At 32.7% G+C, this 21,720-nt stretch overlaps 2 protein-coding genes across 2 annotated transcripts; both read left to right on the top strand.

Annotated features, from left to right (window-relative positions):
* Positions 1-9,709: 9,709 nt before the first annotated feature.
* LOC133308685 (transcription factor TGA3-like) lies at positions 9,710-13,579 on the top strand. The gene is made up of 9 exons (XM_061509353.1): positions 9,710-9,776; positions 10,196-10,363; positions 10,468-10,542; positions 10,660-10,719; positions 10,791-10,868; positions 10,961-11,024; positions 12,153-12,424; positions 12,604-12,831; positions 13,211-13,579. Exons 2-9 carry the CDS (start codon positions 10,247-10,249, stop codon positions 13,376-13,378), a joined length of 1,062 nt encoding a protein of 353 aa, XP_061365337.1. The 5' UTR covers positions 9,710-9,776; positions 10,196-10,246; the 3' UTR covers positions 13,379-13,579.
* A 587-nt stretch (positions 13,580-14,166) lies between these two features.
* LOC133308692 (uncharacterized) lies at positions 14,167-16,982 on the top strand. Its single transcript, XM_061509363.1, has 5 exons — positions 14,167-14,567; positions 14,872-14,946; positions 15,382-15,521; positions 16,124-16,261; positions 16,592-16,982. Exons 1-5 carry the CDS (start codon positions 14,315-14,317, stop codon positions 16,799-16,801), a joined length of 816 nt encoding a protein of 271 aa, XP_061365347.1. The 5' UTR covers positions 14,167-14,314; the 3' UTR covers positions 16,802-16,982.
* Positions 16,983-21,720: the final 4,738 nt, after the last annotated feature.

The raw sequence follows: 21,720 nt of genomic DNA, 5'->3' as shown, positions 1-21,720 counted from the left end.
GGTTTTTCGATTTTCGGTTTTTCGGTTCGGTTTTTGCGGTTTGGATCGGTTTATGAACACGCCTAATAACAAGAGTGAGTAGATACTCTATTATTACCAAAAAAAAAAAATGAAAAGAAATATGGGAAAGATATTGTGACAACCAAGTTGTGTTACTTCCAAGTGACTACCAATCAATCTTACCGTTAGATCGATTATATTGATCCAACGGTTATATTTATTTCTATCTTTGTATGGTCATGATTCCTCAGATTTAATACTTTATATTTATTTTCACCTTTGTATGATTATGATTTCCCATATTTAATGCTTTCACTTTAAATATGGGGAATCATGACCATACAAAGATGGAAATAAATATAACCGTTGGATCAACATAATCGATCTAACAGTGAGATTGATTGGTAGTCACTTGATAATAACACAACTTGGTTGTCACAATATCCTTCCCCATAGAAATAATCATAAAAATAAAGATAGTATAAATATATTACTTTTTTTATATTTGGTAAAAACAATACTGAATAATTAATATATTCGTAGTGCCGAAAATATTTTACAACTCTTGGACTATTATGCATTGCATTAGTTGACTGTAACTTTAGGATGCCTGCCATGTATAATACGTCAACATTTATAATAACATTATATATCGATTACATGAGATATTAGAAATTCAACAAAATAAAATCAAGTATTTTAATAACTTCTTAATGTTATAAAAAACATATTTTTCAGGATAACATATATGTTTAGAAAAATAATTTTTTTCACTGCTTTAACTTATTTTTTAAACACCCATTTAAATAAACTAAAATATTGTAAGGTATGACATAAAAAAATTTGTAAGGTATGACAAACCATTACTTAAAATTGACAACAAAATAAAAGTAAGAACAATCGCATCACCTTAGTAAATCTAAAAAATATGAGTTATAAGAATTTATGCCATACAATATTTACCATACAAAAGTTATCAGGACAAGTTACATAAAAATTAAAGATGTAGCATATCAATATAATGAACATGCAAAAATGAAATAAATAATTAAACAAATACATTTATGATATTTTTCACATATATGACATTATTCATATATATATATATATATATGATAAATATATACATGAATATTGTATATATTTAATTAACAATGAAGAAAAAGTAAGATATAGAATAATAATAATAATAATAATAATAATAATAATAATAAAGATATTATTTGCTTCGACGATTAAATGTTAACTGATACGTGGCAGTTGGAGTTTTGGCATTAGATTTGTAGCTGAAAAGAACTGTGTCTGCCCTCCTTCTCAGCTTAGGGAGCTCATGCAAAAACCTTTACTTAGTAATTTTGTTTTGTTTTGGGGCTTTGTCCTTCCTCTTTACAAAAAAAAAAATAAAAAAAAAAAGAAGAAAAGAAAATAACAGTGTCTAATTGTCTATAAGCTTGTAGGGCTAGTTTAGTGGCGAAGGGGGTGAGTAGTGAATTGTAAGTGTTATGTTTGATTTCTAATGTATTAAAAATAATAATAATTGTGTCTCTTCTTCTTACAAAATCAATACGAATAATTTTAGAAGAAGAAAAAAAAAGAGAGTTGAAAACATTATCATTTTTTTTTGTTCCTCATATCTATATATTCTAACTTCAATTTGCTTAGGTTAGCCTTCATTTACTCCCGTCATCATATTAATTTATATTTTTAACACGCCCTTCATTTAAGAATTTTTGAATAAAAGGTGAACAATGTACTCTCCCAAAAACTTAAACTATTTATGTGAAGACACTTAAATAATTTTTATAATTATATTAATTAAAAAACCTCAACAAGCGTAGGAAAAGAAAATAAAAAATTGAAAAGTGTCATTTATATGATTATCTCGTCAAGATACATAGCATTTTGTTTCAAATTAATTTAATTTAATTAAAAATATTTATCTAAATTATTATACAAAATAATATCTGATTTGATTAACAAATTTCATGTTTGTAATGAAATTTTAATTATTTTATTTTATCATTTACTTACAATAGATAAATAAATAAGAATAGAAAAAAGATAAAAATTAAAAAAGATAAAATTATCAATTTAAATTATGAAAAAATTATTTCTCTTGCCATCGAAATAAATTTTTTTCCTACAATATTAAAATAACGTCGTTTTAAAAATTAAAAAAAGACGGAGCATTTTAAAATTTTACTTCTATCTTATAACATTGATTTTTGATTTTTAATTGATAGCATGTCCTTGTTCTGAGATGTTTCAAAGTACGTCAGAGTATCTCACCCATATGTGAATTGAAACGCGTTTATTTTGAGAATGGATATTTTTATGTCTCATCTTAATATGATCGAGATATGTGAGAAATCTTGATCATTCATTAATTGATTAATATTCACAATTTTAATGAAAAGGGTCATATAAAACAAAAAAGAAAAAACAGTGAACCTGGCCCCTTCACTTATATAGATAAATTACCAATCGCTAAGCCACAAGCCCACAATAATATGACTATTATTACACTCATTATATATATATATATATATATATATATATATATATATATATATATATATATATCCGATTCAACCAAATACTCACTAATTAAATCAATATTCCATTGATCCAATAACTTAATCGAGTCAGTATGCCCTATCCAAATATAATAGAATTAATTAGATGATCATTTAACGACAGTTATTATGGAAAACTTGTGCCTGGTTTGGCGCTTCAGCCCTTGGGCTTTTGTTAGTCCAATGACAAGTTGTCATATCATTGGTCAATGCTATATGTGGGCTGCCATAATTGGGCTCTCTTCTTGCGCAGATTAAAATCCTAATGCTTTCAGATTTAATTGCATGAAAAGTGGCCTTGAAATTAGGTTACATTGATTTTTTTATTTTTTTTTTGGTAAACCGAGTCTACATTGATTTAATATCACCTGCTATAACAAAATACTGAGAAATCATCTATCCAAGGTAGATCACTCTGATTTTGTCTTTATGGCATGTTTGGTAAAGAAGAAATTTCTTTTTTGCCCAAAATTTATGATTATCAAGAATATATTGGAAAAATGATTTTTTTGCAAATATGACCAAAATATTGTTTGTTAAGCAAAAATATTACTGAAAATATTAGCTCAAGTTTACTGATTTATGTTTGGTTGATTATTAAATATTATTGAAAATGTCAAATTTTTTCAACACCCGAGATTTCAAGAATACCACACCCTCAGTGATGGTATTTTTTTGAATGTCATTTTGTTATATAATTTGTTCACAAATCAGAATCTCGAAAAAATCAGATTCCCGAAATTTTTTTCAAAAATCTTCTGTGGGTAAATAGATTGTTATCCAAAAAAAATATATGAATAAATAGAATTTCCAATACCAATTTCCTGAGAATCTAAAAATAATCCATATAGCAAACACCCCTTAGATTAATGATCTCACAATTTGAATTATCTGTAATAAGGTGAACATTAATTTAAAGGAAAAATTATTGTTTAATTTTGATGCAATGTAATGTTATAATTTATTTTGTGTTGGATATGATCTCGTTAATGAATCTGACTATGTTATAACTATTATAATGGATGTTAAGTTTATTAAATAATATAGTAATACATCGTTAAACACAAGATTGAATTGTAGGTCGCTTAGGAGAGCAGCCACGTTGTAGCAAATAGTTAAGAAATATTCTGTGTATATTCGCCACGATAGTTGCTCGATACCCTTTATTTGTTCCTTGCATGTTCACAGGAATATTTTTATTCTTCAGTTATTTCCACTGGTCAATTCTCTAGAGTTGTTTTATTTGTACTGCCACTACTGTGTGTACGTGGAGCTTTTGCCAGTGAATCAGGATTACTGGATAACGAGCCAAAAAGGTGGAGAGAGTGAGAAAGAAGAGACCGATTTGGTAAGTAACATGTCCTTCTATCACGGTTCAAAAAGATAAATTTATTATTCTTAAGCGTATCCATCATTTGATAGGGTTATTTCATATTAAATTTGAGTTAAAAATTTATTAGAAAGAGCGGTGTCATTTTTATCAAACTAATAAAACAATGAGGTAATCAATGAAGAGGCAGAGAAATATAAAAAAACACATTTACTTATTTTATAAGTTATCTCAATTTTAAGATTCTTTTAAAGTAATGGAGATACACATCGATCAGGTATAGTAAGTGCATTGGGTAAGAAAAGGAGATTCCGTTCGTCTTGAGAGAAAAATATTGGACAAAATAAAGCACCATGCCAACGTAAAAGTTACGTAAAATGACCTACCAAATTTTATGTTCTTCATTCATTAATCTGAAGATAGATCTTTCCATTTGCACAGTCACTTAATTCAAATAAAAGATTCCGTTGTCATTATAAACTTGTTTTGTACTAAAATACTCAGGAGTACAGCACGGACTCTGTCTTATATATGCAGGCGCTATGATTTCTTTATTCATTAGTTATAGCTCCACCAGGAAGAAATTATTGTGTACCCAAATAAATTATAATGAAGTAACCCTGACCCACAAGCTAGATTGCCTTTTCATAGTGGAGAAAAATCTTAAAGTGCTTGCGAAACAAAAAAAAAAAGAAAAGAAAAAGAGCTTAGCATTAATTAGCAATGTTCTAATTTAGAGAATAACGTTCAAATTTGTAACTTATTAGAATTTACAAAGGTGGTAACTCAGTTGATGCATAAGAGCTGAATAAGTGATGAAAAGGACTTCAATTTGATCCTCATCAGTGCCACATTTGTGAGGGATATAAAATCTTAATTCCTGATCAGCTCTAAATTCAGAATTAGTCTCATACCCGATTCAAAGAGGCAAAACTTATGGAAATATTCAGAAGATCCTACTCGTCTTAAAGACTCGTTTTAAAGAGGTAATTATGGTTGATATAAAAAAAAAATCAATGATTAGAATTTTATAAAATATAAATATCTACATACAGATTACCGATATGTGATAAATTACCTCGGTTTTTTTTTCAGTGATTACAATTGTATATTCTATTATTTTCTAAAATACAATGCTCTTTTCGTATCATCTAAATCTGGTTAGAAAATGAGCATTTTCATGCAGTGCCACTTGGAAAGAAGTTACTACTTTTACTTTTTAATCTTTTCTATCTTTAATTGATGCAATCCTTCCTTTTCCCCGTGTCAGCTGTTTACGCATATATAATACACTATTATATGTACCACTAGGATTTGTCATATATATATATATATATATATATATATATATATATATATAGGACAAGATATTATTACACCAGTGTAAGAGTTAGAAGTCTTATACTCAATCTTGACCATTGATTCACTTGTATCCAATGGCTCACATTACTAAAAATATTGAGCCCTTAGATATAAGTGGGATCAGTGGACAAGATTAAGAGTGTAACTTACACTGGTGTAAAATAATCCTGACCCTATATATATGAGTTCGCTTTTTCCACTGTCAATGTATATAACTTATCTACATTGAGCCTAAAACGACGTCGTTTTGAGGCGGAAATCAAGGTTTTTTTATAATTATAATTTATTTCAGGATTATAATAGTCTTTTTCATTATAATTTTTTAATTTTTCAACCCAAAACGACGTCGTTTTAACAGCAAATGTAGATAACTTATCTACATTTACTTATATATATATATATATATATATATATATATATATATATATATCAACTGCTAACTGTTTTTTAAATTTCATTTTTCTGAAGAAAAAAGAAAACTTACCCAATAAGCAATGGATATGTATATGGGATTTAAATCAGCTATTCCCTTTATTTGTTTTCTTTATTGTTTCTCCAATTAAATAACGACATTTTAATTAAAAAAAAAGTTCTCTCTTTGTTAAATGGAATACTTTCTCTCTTTCTCTCTCTGTGTTTTTTTTTTAAAGAAGAAGAATATTTTCTCTTTGCTATTTCTTTTTTCGACTGAAGAGTCATTTTTCAATTAAAGGAATAAAGAAAGAGACAACAAAAAAAAACACAGTTGATTTCATTTCAGGAAAAATGAATAGGTGATTTAATTTGATTCTATGTATATGATGTCAACATTTTAAAGAAAAACAAGCTAGCGAGAGGAACATCATTTGTTAGGATAATTGAGAACGAACAATTCTCCGGTACGTGATTAATGCCAATAAAAATTTGAATTGCATATATTAAAAATAGCATTTTTATTTGTTAAGTATGCTGGGTACTTCAACATATATGTTTGATCTGATGAAATTTCAGCGATAGTATAAGAGTGAGTTAAGAATCAGGATTTTGGAATATGAAATAAGTATATTATTTAGGGAAAAGTGTTTGTAAACAACTTTGTGTCATTCTAAATAAAACGATACATAATTGATATTTTTTTACATTCTCTCTTCTTCACTTTCATTCCTTTTCTAATTCTATGGATGAAAAAAAAGTAAAAAATATTAATTATACACCAAAACGACATCGTTTCATCTAAAATGATATAAAACAATGTCCTTTAAAATAATAAAAAAAATTCCCTATTATTTATCCATGAGTGTATGGCTATTGATCAATCGAGTGATTACATGCATTATCTAAAAATAAAGCATAAAAGCAAAAACTACATACTATCTCTTATAAAAAAATGGTACACATAAATTAAGTTAAATTATATAATCAGTAAGTTTTAATACTGTAAACATTAAGTAATTCAAACATTCGCAAGATAGATAGTACTTATTATTAAGATGGAATAAGTATTTCTCTTTAAAATTATCTCATATGAAATTAAAATGACGTCGTTTTGAGATTGAGAAAAAATATGACAAAGTCTAATATAGTCTCAAATGGAATTAAAATTTTTTTAAAAAATTCCTACCTTAAAACTTGTCTTGATGTCATTAATCTCTCTCACACACACACACACATATATATATATATATATTTATTGCAACATCAAAATCATGTTGTTTTAAGGGTTAAGAGAATTAATGAAGGATATTTTGATAAAATTCATATAAAAAAATAAATAAAATTCTTAAAATATCTTACATTAATTTCTTCAATCCTCAAAATAATATAGTTCTATGGTTACAGGAGAAACATTTTTTCCGCAAAAATGTGATCAATGGCAGACCCAAGTGGTTGCAGTTGTCTGCACTTGCAGACACAAAGTTGGGTGGAAATTTTTTTTTACATGGGATTCAAGTAAAAAAAAAAAGAAAAGAAAAAAGAAAAAGGAAGATTGAAAGAAAAAAAGGTAAAGATAGACCCAACACAACCAACCCCTACAATTAAAATCTTAAAGCTTAAATCCTAGCTCATTGCTTTGTTTCTTTTTTTTTACATAAACTTTATTAGCTTTAAATCTTAATAGACATTAACAATTCCTGAAATTCAATCTTTATCAAGTGGATGAGAATCGTACGAGATTTTTCACCTTTTTTGTGAAACAAAAGTGGCCAACTTTGGATTAAATAGACATCGACAAAGGTGATTTTTTTATTGATTAACCCCTACAATTATACTATATTTTACCAATGTCTTTTTGTGGTGTTTATTATTTTTTTTAATTATCATTATCGATTATTTCCTTAAAATTTTGGTTGATTCACCTAAGCTTTACTTTTGAAGTGGAAGCAAAAATTGGACGATGATTAGGGTTGGCCCTAACCCGCCAAAAATGAGCCGGGCTGGGTTGGCAAAAATGAGCTGCCAACCCGAGCCGAGTCAGGTCGTGAAAAAACAAGTCAACCCGCGGGTCAAACGAGCCAGCTCGCTGGTTCATTTTTTTTTAAATACAAAATATAATATACAAAAATGGACAAAATCCACACATGTTGTCGTCATTTTTCTTCTTTCTCTAAACCTAAGTCCCTAATTTTCTCACATTCCTGCCATTTTTATATTGTTAGGTTGTGCTGACTTTGTTTAGTTCAAATATCTTACCCACTTGGTAGCAAGTGGTTTTGATTGTTTCTTGATGTTAATACAAATTTGTTGTGAAGAAAATCGAAATTAAAATATTTTGTTTTTATTTCTCATTTTGTAACCCTTTGTTTAAGCTGATGGAATGATGGAAGCCTGGTGCATTAATACTACAGGATCATTTAAATAAGTTGAAACGAGCCAACCCGCGAGCCAATTTTCGAGCCAACTCGCGAGCTATTTTTTTATGCCAACCCACAAACCATATTTTTGAGCCAACCCGCGAGTCAACCCTAATCCGACTCTGACTCGTTTTTTTTTTCGAGCCAACCCTAACTCGGCTCGTTTTTTTGGGTTGAATGCGGGTTGGGTCAGGCCGGGCCAGGTTGGCCCATTTTGCCAATCCTAACCTTCCAAAAAAATCAAGAGGACGCTCTCAAACCTTCGCTCTAAATATACAGACATAAAAGAAAAATTCTGAGTCCCCCGTGTGATAACATATATATTTACGGTGAGAGTTGATAAAAAAGAAACTCTTCCAAAACATGCATGAGTGTGTCTGCATGAATTGCTACTTCAAAGTTTTTGTTCTTCGCGAGTGGTTATCTAAGCATGCAGGGCTTTCGGTAGCAGACTAAAAGGTGGCCTAGTAGAAAAAATGTACTTAAATCCACTGCAGATGAAATACGAGCTCTTGATAATTGATATCATAGTTGGAGTCAAGGGAAATTATTGGTTAAAGTTGAACTCACTGTACGTAATTGCTTTTTTTTGGGTGATGGAAAAAGGGAGAAAAGAAAGAAATAAAGACGATAAATGATTACTTTCGGAAATTGGTTTATCTTCTCCTTTATAAAAGCACAAGTTAATGTCGTTTATGAAGCACCATACCTTTCCCTATGAGGTTGGAAGGAGCAACCTTGATCAAATCGACGGCTTAATCTGTTGGAATGAACAAACAGTACTATTATGCATGACTTCATTCTTATTAAAGTTGAGTTGTCAGGTGTGTATCCCTTTAGACAAACAAGATAAGGTTCATTGATCCTTCCTTCTTTACAAGATAATAATAATAACAATAATTATAATAATAATGATGATAGATTTATTATTATATATATATATATATATAGGAGAATGATCCATTTATAATTTTTTTTTACAAACTTACAAATGACATTATGTCTGACGGTAATACTTTACTCAAGAGTGTATTACCGGTCAGACATAGTGTAGTTTGTAAACAAAAAATTTGTGAATATAACCTTTCCCACACACACATATATATATTATACATATAAAATAATGATATTTATATGTTTGAGAAAATAAATTAGAAGTTTGGTCATTTTATTAAAATAATTTTTTAAAATTATAAAAACTAACTCTACAGTCTAAAATCGCCCCAAGAAAAGATGGACGTGCATGTGAACTAAGTACTTTTTTCTGTGTAACCTTTTCATTTTTATAATGCACTAGTGATTTGTTTTTTCAGTTAATGCTTTCACACTCACTTGTTTCTCCTAGAGTGGGAAAGTAACGAAGTTAGCAAGTTGGCGTTTCAAAATATAGTTTTACAAACAAAGCAGAAAAAGAAAAAGTTGTGATAACTGATTACTTTTACTGTAGCTTTTGAAATTCACCTGTTATCTTTAGTGTAAACGTTGCTTTTATAGCTTGTTTGCATGCGGGAGAATAATAATGATATTAATTGAAAGCAACTTAGCCAGTGAGTTTGTCAAATATATATATATATATATATATATATATATATATATATATAAGTCCGAGCATCAACCGGGGGTCTTTCATGGACTAATCAAATTTGGAGGTTGCAGATTCTGTCAAGCTCGTCATAGGTTGGTTTTCTTCAATCTTTATTAGTAGTAGTATGTTTTTGGTTAGTTTCCAATTTCGATTTAACCAACTTTAAAGTTGTTGTTTTGAACAAAATCTTGTACTCAAGTGGGTCAAACACAGGCACTTTTTGGCTTATTTCTGGAAAAATTATCAAGTCATGCAAAGCTTTGAATTTCCTTTGACAGACTGAGTATGAAGGTCTTGATTATTATTATTATTATGATTATTATTTTGGGTGGTGGTGGCTGGGATGTATTTGAATTTAGAGTTATTGGAAGCATACAAAAGAGAATTAGGAGACAGCTATTGATTATCTATTTTCAGCTTGGAGCCTTATACCTTCTGATAGTGATTTAGTTTAACATATCAAAAATCTCTTGTTTGCTAGTAAGTATAAAAGTTTTTTTTTTACATGCAGAAAAATTCTTCTTTTCATCATTTGGACGTTGCAAGAGATAAAACAGAATTAATGGACATATATGAGCCATTCCAGCAACTTATGTGGGAGGACAGCTTTAAAGTCGATACTGGCCTGAATTCAATTGCTTCCCCAATGTTACTGGTTAACACTAGCATGGAGAACAAGGTGAGAAAGTATGAATTTCTTTTCTTTCCTTTCCTTTTTTGTTGGTCAGCTGCATTTTATGTGAAAACTTGATTATAACAATCTTTTGAATTTGAATTCTCCAGTCTGAATATATTCCTCATGAATCAAGGGAGACTTCTGGAGACGATCAAGAGACTACAAATAAAGATGTTAGTAAGGTGATGAAGTTTCATCAGGACATGAATGATTTTAAAGATATATAATATCAAACATGAATGATTTTGAGTTTTCTACTTATCTCTGACATTATATAGTTGCTTAATATTTATGTGTAGGTGCGAAGACGCCTAGCTCAGAATCGAGAGGCTGCTAAGAGAAGTAGGCTGAGGAAAAAGGTAGAATGAATGAACTTATTGGAAGTTAACCAGTGTTTGTCATCTGATTCATGTACTCTTGTTATGCATAGGCTTATGTTCAACAATTAGAAACAAGCCGTTTGAAGCTCATGCAATTGGAGCTGGAGATTGGGAAAGCAAGAAAGCAGGTGAACCAAAACTCAAAAATCATCTCCTTGTACTTTTTATTGTGATTTATATTTGCTTCATCTGTCATGTTTAAGCATATACTAATTTGCAGGCTCTGTACATAGGCAGTGCATTAGATGGCAGTTATATGGGACCATCTGGAACAATAAACCCAGGTTTCTAATTCTTGATATAAGTTTTAAGCTTTCTTAAAATGTCTTCTTCTATTAATAGCTAGATATCACCTGTTCTTGTCTCCATGCATTGAAGAAACTTGAACTATGTTTTTCTTTTTTCCTTTTATGTTTATATATGGGATGTAAATGCATATTTTTCTTGTTTCACGCAGTAATCAACATATCAGGGATCTAGATCTATGTCATTACTCCTAGTATGCATATACAGTTCATTTATCTGTATCAAATTGCCTTTGAGGCCTACAGTTCTCAGTGAATTTGATAGAAATACAACAATTAAACAGTGAACATATATTTTCTATTTTAGTGCATGTTATATCTGCTTAACTGTACTTTTCAACCACCGGTGGAAGATGTTTCATTTCTTCCTTGCCCTTCTCTGAATCACAGAGTTGAAGGGAAGATCCTAAAAGATTTCTGCGAAAGGGTTTGAGCCAATCATGCTTCATCATTGCTTTAGCCCCATCCATTTCCTCAGCCTACCCTCTTAAAGAATTATAATTGTCTTGAATTTCACGTTTTTGTGCAAAGTAAATTGTCAATATCCTTACTAGAAGTCCTCTTGGTATCATGTGCATATAGAATCCTATTTTTTTTCCTGCCCTTATATCAGACTAAAGGTGAAGAGTGAGTATAATGCCCCTTTCATGGATGTGTTCCTTCATTTGGTATCCCCTTTTGGATAATTCACCTTCATCAATTCTTTCTTGTTTCTTTAAGACCTCGACCTTTCACATGACTGGTTAAGTTTCATCTTTTCTAAGTGACAAAATCTACTGGTTTACAGATGATTACATTTCCACGCAACAGATTGTTTCCAACTATATTTCTTGAACTGCTAAATAGAAATCCCTGCATCTAATATCGCAATATGTATTCTGTCATACTCTACAAACTGTTCTTTCCATTGCTTCAAATAGGAGAAGATTCAGTAACTAAGTGTTGAGCTACACGTTAGTTTCATGATAGGAATAGTTTTAAGGACAACATGTTATCAAAATTTTCAAGGTTTATTTAGATGTTAATTTATTTGCCACTTAATTATTTTTTCTTTGTGCAAGAAGCTTGCTACATAATTCTAACTAGTCCTTCTGTTCTGTGAAGCAGGGATTGTTGCGTTTGAAATTGAATATGGACATTGGGTTCAAGAGCAACATAAGTGGAATGAAGAACTTAGAAATGCATTTCAAACTAATGCAACTGATGTACAGCTCCATCTACTTGTTCAAAGTGTCTTGAACCATTACTCAAATCTTTTCAGAATGAAAGCAGATGCTGCAAAAGCAGATGTCCTCTATTTAATCTCTGGTGTGTGGAAAGCATCAGTTGAGCGCATTTTCCTTTGGATTGGAGGATCCCGCCCCTCACAGCTTCTTAACGTACATACCTCATACTAAATATCATTTTGATAACTTCCTACACTAACTCTTCATGACAAAGACTAGTGTTTTTCATGTCATGATAATCATGAGTCTCATGATACATGTTGCATATCGTTGAAAAAACTCAAACTGTGGAAACCTCAATAAACAACTAACCACTTGACCTTTCCTGACAGATCATAGTTCCTCAACTTGAGCCTTTGACTGATCAACAAATTGTTAGTATAAACAACCTGCGCCTATCATCTCAGCAAGCTGAAGATGCTCTTTCACAAGGATTGGATAAACTCCAGCAGAGTCTGATCAATGACATGGCAGTTGATCCATTGGGTGCAGGAGTCTTTGGATTTCAGATGGCTGTTGCCATGGAGAAATTTGAGGCACTAGAAGGTTTTGTAAACCAGGTAATGTATAGGCTTCAGGATTTGTTCTTAGTCCCGGTTATAATATAAGAAACTTGTGACATTCATTCTCTGTAGTCTACAATAGTTATATCCTCATTTAAGAAAACCAATTAGTTAATTCAAATAGGAATGGCTTAGTGCTACCCACTTACCCTAAGGTTATAAGACTAGGGAAATTCTGGTATTTAAACTCTAACTAGTAACTAGACCATTCTTCATTATTAGAAGAATGACCCTATATACAGTGAGTCAATTACTTCTTTTATGATACATATTCACCATTACACTTCTGATCCTAGATTCCTGTAATTGCAAATGTTCCTCATGCTATGTTAATAAATCAAATGCATTTTTTCTTTTTTTTTTTCACACTCCACAGGCAGATCACCTTAGGCAACAAACTCTGCTGCACATGTCACGCATCCTGTCAACAAACCAAGCTGCTCAGAGCTTGCTGGTTCTGGGGGAATACTTTCACCGTCTTCATACTCTTAGTTCTCTTTGGGCTGCTCGTCCTTGTGATCCTGCTTTGCCTCCCAAACTTTAGTTTCCTCAAGAATTCAAATCACCTAAGATTGCTCCTTAGAGGAGGACTCCTTAAATGGATGATCTGCTATGTGGTTTACAGAACAATAGCTCAAGTTTTGGATGAAAAAATATGTGTATGGATGAAAGTTAATGCTATGTAGCACATGAAGCAAAATTATGTGATTTGTTGCTCTTCAGAGTATGCTTGTATATAAAACAGTGTATCATCTTAGATTTTATATTATGAAAAAGGAATTTACCTTTTCAGTATCTTTGGAAAAGAAAAAATGTTTAGTGTCCATTATTTCATTTTGTTTTAAATTGATTGTTTGTGCATATTATTATTAAAAAGAGAGGGAAAAATCATTTCAATTCAATAGCAGTATTATAGCACAGGTAGTTACCAGTATTTTTAAATTAAAAATAATAATGGCTCACAAAAGAGAGAAAGATAGATAAATTACATGTTACAAATTATTGGTTGATTTGTTATAAAGTAAATAAGTAGATTTGACATAATACTGTATTAATTGAGAATTGCAATAAATTCTCAACGTGTAGGTCTATATGTTTTTTTTTTTTTTTTATTAATTATAATATTTTAAATTAGTTATTTTGGTAGATGGATATGAGCATAACTGTAATACCGTCCACAAATTTCCCGGGAAAAAATAAAATTCCCGGCTATCACTCATCAAAAAATGAGAAAAGAAAATCAGAATTTCCTCTTTGAGAAAAATTACAGAAAAAAAAAGAAAGAAAGAAAGAAAAAAAAACTGCAAAAATTCAAAGATTCTATCAGATTCATTGGCGTTCGTTATCATTGAGGGCCCAGAATCTCTTCTCTCCGTTCACGCCTTCCAAGACCAAAAAGAAAGGATTTTTACATATGGGTCGTTGCTGATTCCTCAGGTGAGTGTTTCGTTTGAGGATCTTCAAAAATCAGAGGGAAACAATGAGCAATATGAGAACCCTATGTAGGCCTCATGCGGTGTTCTCCTTCATTAGTTGCAGACACCAATTTCGATCTAGGGCTTCGTTTCGGAACCCTAATTGCAATTCCCGTTTGCCATCTCCGTCGCTGTATTCTATATGGCTCGGTTCTTCCGGTTCGAACCGAACCGTGCCCTGGTTTCGTGTGAATCAAAGGAGAACTGTGGCCAAGGCATCAAACTGGGCTGAACAAAAATCCCCATATGAAACTCTTGGTAAATTTACTTTCAAGCTTGTTCCTTTTTCTTGACAACTCTCGTTACTGAGAAACTGAGAAAGGGTTACTTGTACTAAGGTTGCACCAATGATAGATATAATTTTCTCGAAAAATTGGTAATATGTGATGGTTAGCGCTAAAAATTCCTTGGAAATACAAGAAATGATGTATTTGGGTTTGTGACTGTCAAGCATGCTTGTGTAATGTTAGCCCTTTTTTGTAAGAAGAGAATAGGGACGGAAAATTTCTGTGCATACTTGTTTTGACAGTTCCTTCTTCAATTGTCTATGCTGAAACAACAGAATTGGAAGGAGATGCTGATGAGGAGCAGATAAAGAATGCTTATAGACGTTTGGCCAAATTTTATCATCCAGATGGTATGTATATTCATCTTAGCTACTTGTTTTCTTGAAGTGTCATGTGAACTGTATCTGTCAACTTGATATTTGATAATGCTGATTATGGTAGCCTGGTCCTTTGTCTAATCCTATATTAATCGTATATAGCAGCAATATATTATTATATTCATTCAAGATGAAGTTAAGCAACTGCAACTACTTAATAGTTAGCATTTTGTCTTTTACATCTTGTTTTAAATGCTAGTCTGCTAGAACGTGTGAGATATTTTGTTTTTCTCCCTAAGTATGTTCCTATGAAGCATTTGTGGCTTGTGAGTATTTATCTTCTAAGTGTTTCTCCAACAGTGTGCCATACAACTTAGTTTTGATTCAGTTCTGCTGTGCTGGTGTTGTTTCTTAAAGATGAATATAAGCTCTCAATACATAATAATTCTTTTAACTTTGCTCTTCAAGTCTATGATGGTAGAGGAACCCTTGAAGAAGGTGAAACAGCAGAAGCAAGGTTCATCAAGATTCAAGCTGCTTATGAATTGCTTATAGATGAGGAGAGGCGAAGACAGTATGATAAGGATAACCGGGTCAACCCTATGAAGGTAATATTTTTATACATCTGATTATCAGTGGATGACCGGGTGCATGTTCTTTATCACTTACAGAGGAAATTTAATATTTTAATTTACACCCTGTGATATGGGATTTTAAATGGATCATAATCTTCTATGTGATTACTACCATCAAGCCTGAACGAATTCTTTTCAGCTATAATGTTGCGGTATCTCTTTCAATTTCATCAATTTTTAAGCTGGTCAGTAAATCAAATATCTACTATATGAACTTTTCGGCAAACTAAATGTTAAGATTTTAATTAATACTTCTGACCAATCAAACTGCCTCATTTATTAATCCTATTGAAAGGAAAGAGATATTTTGATTTCTACCCTTGTATGATATACATGGCAAACTGAGATGAACTTAAACAAATATCTATTGTTTCATCTTTTGTACAGAGAGTACACTAAATGGTTTGCTTGCCACTTTTTTTATCAGTGATATAGCCTTAGAGGAAAGTACCTCAAAGAATTGTTTTGTAAACGGTTAAAATGGATAGTAATGGATGGATTCTTTGTTTTGTTGTGATTAGAATACATAACTTTTCTTTGTCTTCTTGATCGATGTGGTGTTTTGTTTCCTTCAGGCATCTCAGGCATGGATGGAATGGCTCGTGAAAAAGCGAAAAGCTTTTGATCAGCGGGGTGATATGGCAATTGCTGCTTGGGCTGAGCAGCAACAGCGCGAGTTGAATATTCGTGTGCGACAACTTTCTCGCTCAAAGGTATTGAGCTTTGTTTGAAAATGTTGCCACCTTACTGTAGGCTTGAATGATTATGCCAAGAAGTGGGTCATAGAGTTTTATCAAATTTTCTTCTGCCAACATGAAGTTAGAGTAAGTTGCTAATAACTACTTCCATCTTTGAGTGAATTCAAAGGATACACGACCCTAGCTTCATACATTCATAATCACAGATAGTTATTTTTCACCAAGAATGGGTGTTGGAAAGTGTCAGTATCACATATTTCATCTCTTCTCAAAGTCAAAGACACCTTATATTTTTATTTTTATTTTTTCCTTTCAATTGATTGGAAGTATTTTATGAAATCTCAGATTGATCCAGATGAAGCAAGGAAGATCCTGGCAAGAGAAAAGAAGGCTTCAGCTGAAAATTTCTCAAGTACCCTTAAAAGGCATACACTTGTACTGAAGAAAAGAGATTTGATGCGAAGAAAGGCTGAGGAAGAAAAGAAGAAGACTATAAGCCGGCTCTTAGCGGCAGAAGGTCTTGAGCTTGATTCAGATAGTGATGAGGAACTCTAGTCAACATGGAACTTCCTTTCCTCTTACCAATAGCTAATATTTTATTCAATTCCATAATGTCTCCCTCCACGAATCTAATTATTATTATACAGAAGATATATGTACATAAATTTTTTTTATTTCCATTTTACACTCTAAAATGAATGATAATTTATCCTTTCAAGTTATAGCTCACTCAATGATGATCTGAAATTTGGAGATGGCTGAGATAACACTATCTGGTAACGTCCACACTAGATTTCTGTAAGGCGCGGGTGGATAATTTCTTGTTAAAAATTAGAGGTTCACTTCGATATTCTTTCTGAAAAGAAGAAGAATATTATACTATCTTTTTTTTTTAAATTATAAAGTGAGTAATAAAAGTTACATTAATTAAAATTTGTAACTTTTTTAAGTTTATAACTTTTCCTACTCAGTCTATACTTGTTTTTTATTGAATTTGTAACATTTTATATGAAATTTGTAATTTAATAAAGAAAAAAAAGGTAGTATCGTACTTATTAGGTATTAATTCTATGGTTGTAGCTTATCTTGTTTGTACCAGACTTAGCTGATCTCCTATTCTTGTACAAGCTGTACCAGCTGTACCAGCTGTTAGTTTGTTATAGGACAGTTATTAAATTGTTAGAATTGCTGAGTCAGCAATTCAGTTAGCTCTAGTCTATATATAATGTTCCCTATTCTTTCTCTTGTAAATGATTCATTTTCTAAACTTTGTGCTAATAAGAAAGATGATTTCTCATATCTCTCTCACTCTAGTTTCTCTCACTTTCTCTCATTTTCCTTTCATGATCAAATTCTGATATGGTATCAGAGCCCTATCCAAGGGCCTGAACCATTGAACAACCTTCAATAATGTCTTCTGCATCCAATGCAGACACTAGTGCAACACCTACAAGCAAATCAACTTCCAGATCTACAACTATGGAGCAGAGAAATCCTTCTGCACTTTTTAATTTTCAAGTTTCTACAAGACTAACAGAAGATAATTATCTCTTCTGGAATCAAATAGTGGAGCCAATCATCACATCTCACCAATTGCAACGTTTGTTAGTAAATCCAAAAATTCCTTTAAAGTTTGAATCAGAAGAAGATCGAGAGAGCAACATCTTCAGTTCAGATTATACTGAATGGTTAATGCAAGATCAAATGCTACTGACTTGGCTACTTTCTACCATCTCAAAATCAGTGGTGAATGATATTCTTCCAGTGAAACACTCGTTCGAAGCATGGGAGAACATACCCAAATTATTCCATCGAGTGATGAAGTCGCGAGCCAGACAATTAAGATCTGAGTTGAAGACAATGAAGAAAGGAACGAAGACAGCAAAAGAATATCTCGCAAGGATCAAAACTATCTGTGATTCACTCAAATCAATAGGTAATCCAGTATCCATTGAAGATCATACAGAGACGATACTTGAAGGACTACCTTCTGATTACAACTCCTTCGTGATGATGATTCATGGTCGAGAAAACGCTTATTCCGTTGCAGAACTAGGAGTGGAACTTATGGCCTTCGAACAACTTCCAGTCAAGCAAAACGAGCAATTACTGGCTGAAGGAGCCTCAACAAACCTGACCCAGCGTATTCAGGTACACCAAAAGGCTGTTTCTGATGAAGAAGATGACACTGTTCATGAATCACTAAAACAGAGGAGCAAAGTTTCAGGCAATTTAACACCTCAAATGGCCAAAACAGAGGAAGAGCACGATATGGTATGAGATCAAACAGAGGAAGAGGACGTACAAATTGTCAACTTTGTTATAAGTTTGGTCACAATGTCAAAGATTGCTGGCATAGGTTTGAAGAGAACTTCACTCCTAATCTACCACCACCATAAAACACGTCCTATCCTCAGTTCTTTATCCAACAACAGCCTGAACCTGTGAGATCCTATCAGTACAACAGGACTCAAAATCAAGCCCAAGCTTATATGACAACTCAACAATCCAACACTGCTCCTCTAGTAGAGTGGGTACCTGATTCTGGAGCATCAAGTTATATCACTGGTGCATCTCAGAATATTATGCAAGGGCATCAACTCAGTGGTACAGACCATATTTAATTGCTAATGGCCAAGGTTTGCCCATAAAGCTGTTGGGTCTTCTTCTTTCATATCTTCCTTTCAATCTAATTTTGTTTTGCATCTTAAGAACTTACTCCTAGTGCCTTCAATCACAAAAATCCTTATCAGTGTCAGTAAGTTTGCTAAGGATAATTCAGTGTTTTTTGAGTTCCATTCTGATGTGTGCTTTGTAAAATGTCAGGACTCACATAAAATTCTCCTTCAAGGTGCCGTTGGGACTGATGGTCTATATCACTTCTCAGACCTGAATCTTTCAAAGAATCCTGTCACACTGTCAAATAATACCTCTTCAAGTTCATCTCTGCTTTCTCCTACAAACAGATCTGTCAATGTTGTAAATTCTAGAAGTAATGTTAGTAGTCAGTACCATAAAACTGTTACTGGAAATGGAGATAGTGAATGTACTCCTTCCAGCTCATTGTACTCTTTGTGGCACTGCCGTTTGGAGCATACTCATTTAGATTCTCTCAAAAGTGTTCTTAAAACTTGTAATATACACATTAGCAATAAAATGGCAGAATTTTGTTCCTCTTGTTGTTGTGCAAAGTCTCACAGACAACACTCTCCACCATCTAACACTGAATATGAGAAGCCTTTTTCACTCGTTTACAGTGACCTATGGGGACCCTCACCCATAAAATCAACCCTTGGTAACCTGTATTACATTTTCTTTGTTGATGCCCATTCGAGATACACATGGCTTTATCCATTAAAACAGAAGTCAGATGCATTTAATGTGTTCAAACAATTCCATGCCATGATAATAAATCAGTTTCAACTACCTCTAAAAGCTATCCAAACAGATTGGGGTGGTGAGTTTAGAGTTTTCACTCAGTATCTCAGCTCACATGGAATAGCACATAGGATCACTTGTCCTCATACACATCACCAAAATGGTGTTGTTGAAAGAAAACATAGACATATTGTGGAAACTGGCCTTGCCCTTTTATCCCATTCATCCCTACCCATGAAATATTGGGACTATGCATTCACAACCTCTATGTATCTTATCAACAGACTTCCCTCATCTGCCATAAACTTTGAAATTCCTCACACCAAACTCTACAATCAACAACCTGAATACAACTTTCTTAGGACTTTTGGTTGTGCTTGTTTTCCTTTTCTTAGACTATACAACAGACACAAACTTGAGTTTAGATCAAGAGAATGTATTTTCTTGGTTATTCATCTAACCACAAGGGGTACATTTGTTTAAGTCCAGAAGATAAAATCTACATATCCAAAGATGTCCTATTCCATGAATACAAGTTTCCCTCTAAGGAATGGTTTAGCAACAAGTCGTATCCTACCCCACAATTACCTACAAACACAACTATTCCTTTACCCCATATATCTCCAGTTATTCAAACCAATGCACTCTCACCATCTACTAATATGCCACCTACTCCCACTATTCCTGCCATTATATCACAAACTGATACCTCACCTAACACTCACATATCTCCAAATTCTGATACCTCACCTAACACTTATCTGAATACTGACTCCAATGTTGATGTCTCACCTAACACTCCAATGTCTCCTCATACAGATTTGTCACCCGTAGACAGTACTAACCAGTCTGGTCACTCTTCTAGTCAAACCTCTGACTTGTTATCTTCATCACCATCTAGTCCTGAGTCTTCACATTCTGAACATGCACCTTCAAATTCTCTAAGCTCGGTATCTCCTACTCATTCAATTAACACACGATCAAAAACTGTTGTCAGAAACCTTGTACTACTGACTCACGCTGAGCCCACATCTGTTAAGCAAGCCTTAACCAGTCCCAACTAGCTCAAGGCAATGCAATCTGATTGAGGCCTTGCAAAATAACCATACCTGGTCTCTTGTTCCTTTACCTCTTGGCAGGAAAGCTATAGGATGCAAGTGGGTGTTTAAAGTAAAAGAAAATCATGATGGAACTAACAAAAAATACAAAGCTAGACTGGTTGCAAAAGGTTTTCATCAACGACCAGATTTTGACTACAATGAAACTTTCTCTCCTGTCATTAAACCAGTCACTGTTCGGGCAGTCCTTGCTATTGCACTTACATTTAAATGGCCATTAAGGCAACTAGACATTAACAATGCCTTCCTCAATGGAGATCTTGAGGAAGAGGTCTATATGGTTTAGCCTGCTGGTTTGAATCTAAGGATAAATCACTGGTTTGTAAGCTTCACGAGTCTCTTTATGGGCTTAAGCAAGCACCAAGGGCTTGGTTTGATAAGCTAAAAGCTCATGTTCTGTCTTTCGGACACCAAGCAAGTAAATGTGACCCCTCATTGTTCATATATAAGGCTGGAAACCTGAGAATCTATATGCTGGTCTATGTGGATGATATTATTTTGACAGGTAACAGTGTTCCCTTTATACAACAGTTTGTTTCATAGCTTAACTCTACCTCTGCCTTAAAGGATCTTGGTGAATTGGACTATTTTCTTGGAATTGAGGTGAAACGATCTTCTGGTCATCCATATCTCTCTCAGTCCAAGTATATAAAAGATTTTCTCTCTAGAGTTAACATGCTTGAAGCAAAGCCTCTTTCCACACCTATGCCTTCCAGTAGCAAGCTCACAAAGTTTGGCTCCAATTTTTTCGAAGATCTCCATCTGTTAGATCAGTTGTTGGTGTTTTGCAGTATGCTACAATCACAAGGCTAGAAATCTCATTTTCTGTGAACAAGGTTTGTCAATTTATGAGTCAACCTTTGGTATAATATTGGAAGGCAGTCAAACGTATTTTGAGATATCTTCAAGGCACTATTACCTTTGGACTTCACTTTCAGCCAGTCCAATATGTCTCTGGCTCCTTTCCTCTTACAGCTT

The sequence above is a fragment of the Gastrolobium bilobum genome, unplaced genomic scaffold (assembly GCF_033153095.1).
Source record: "Gastrolobium bilobum isolate Gb01-03AN ecotype WA unplaced genomic scaffold, APGP_CSIRO_Gbil_v1 utg2170, whole genome shotgun sequence".
In the NCBI taxonomy this organism is placed as follows: domain Eukaryota; kingdom Viridiplantae; phylum Streptophyta; class Magnoliopsida; order Fabales; family Fabaceae; genus Gastrolobium; species Gastrolobium bilobum.
The sequence above is the reverse complement of the archived record's forward strand: the minus strand, read 5'-3'. Positions and strand labels throughout refer to the sequence as shown.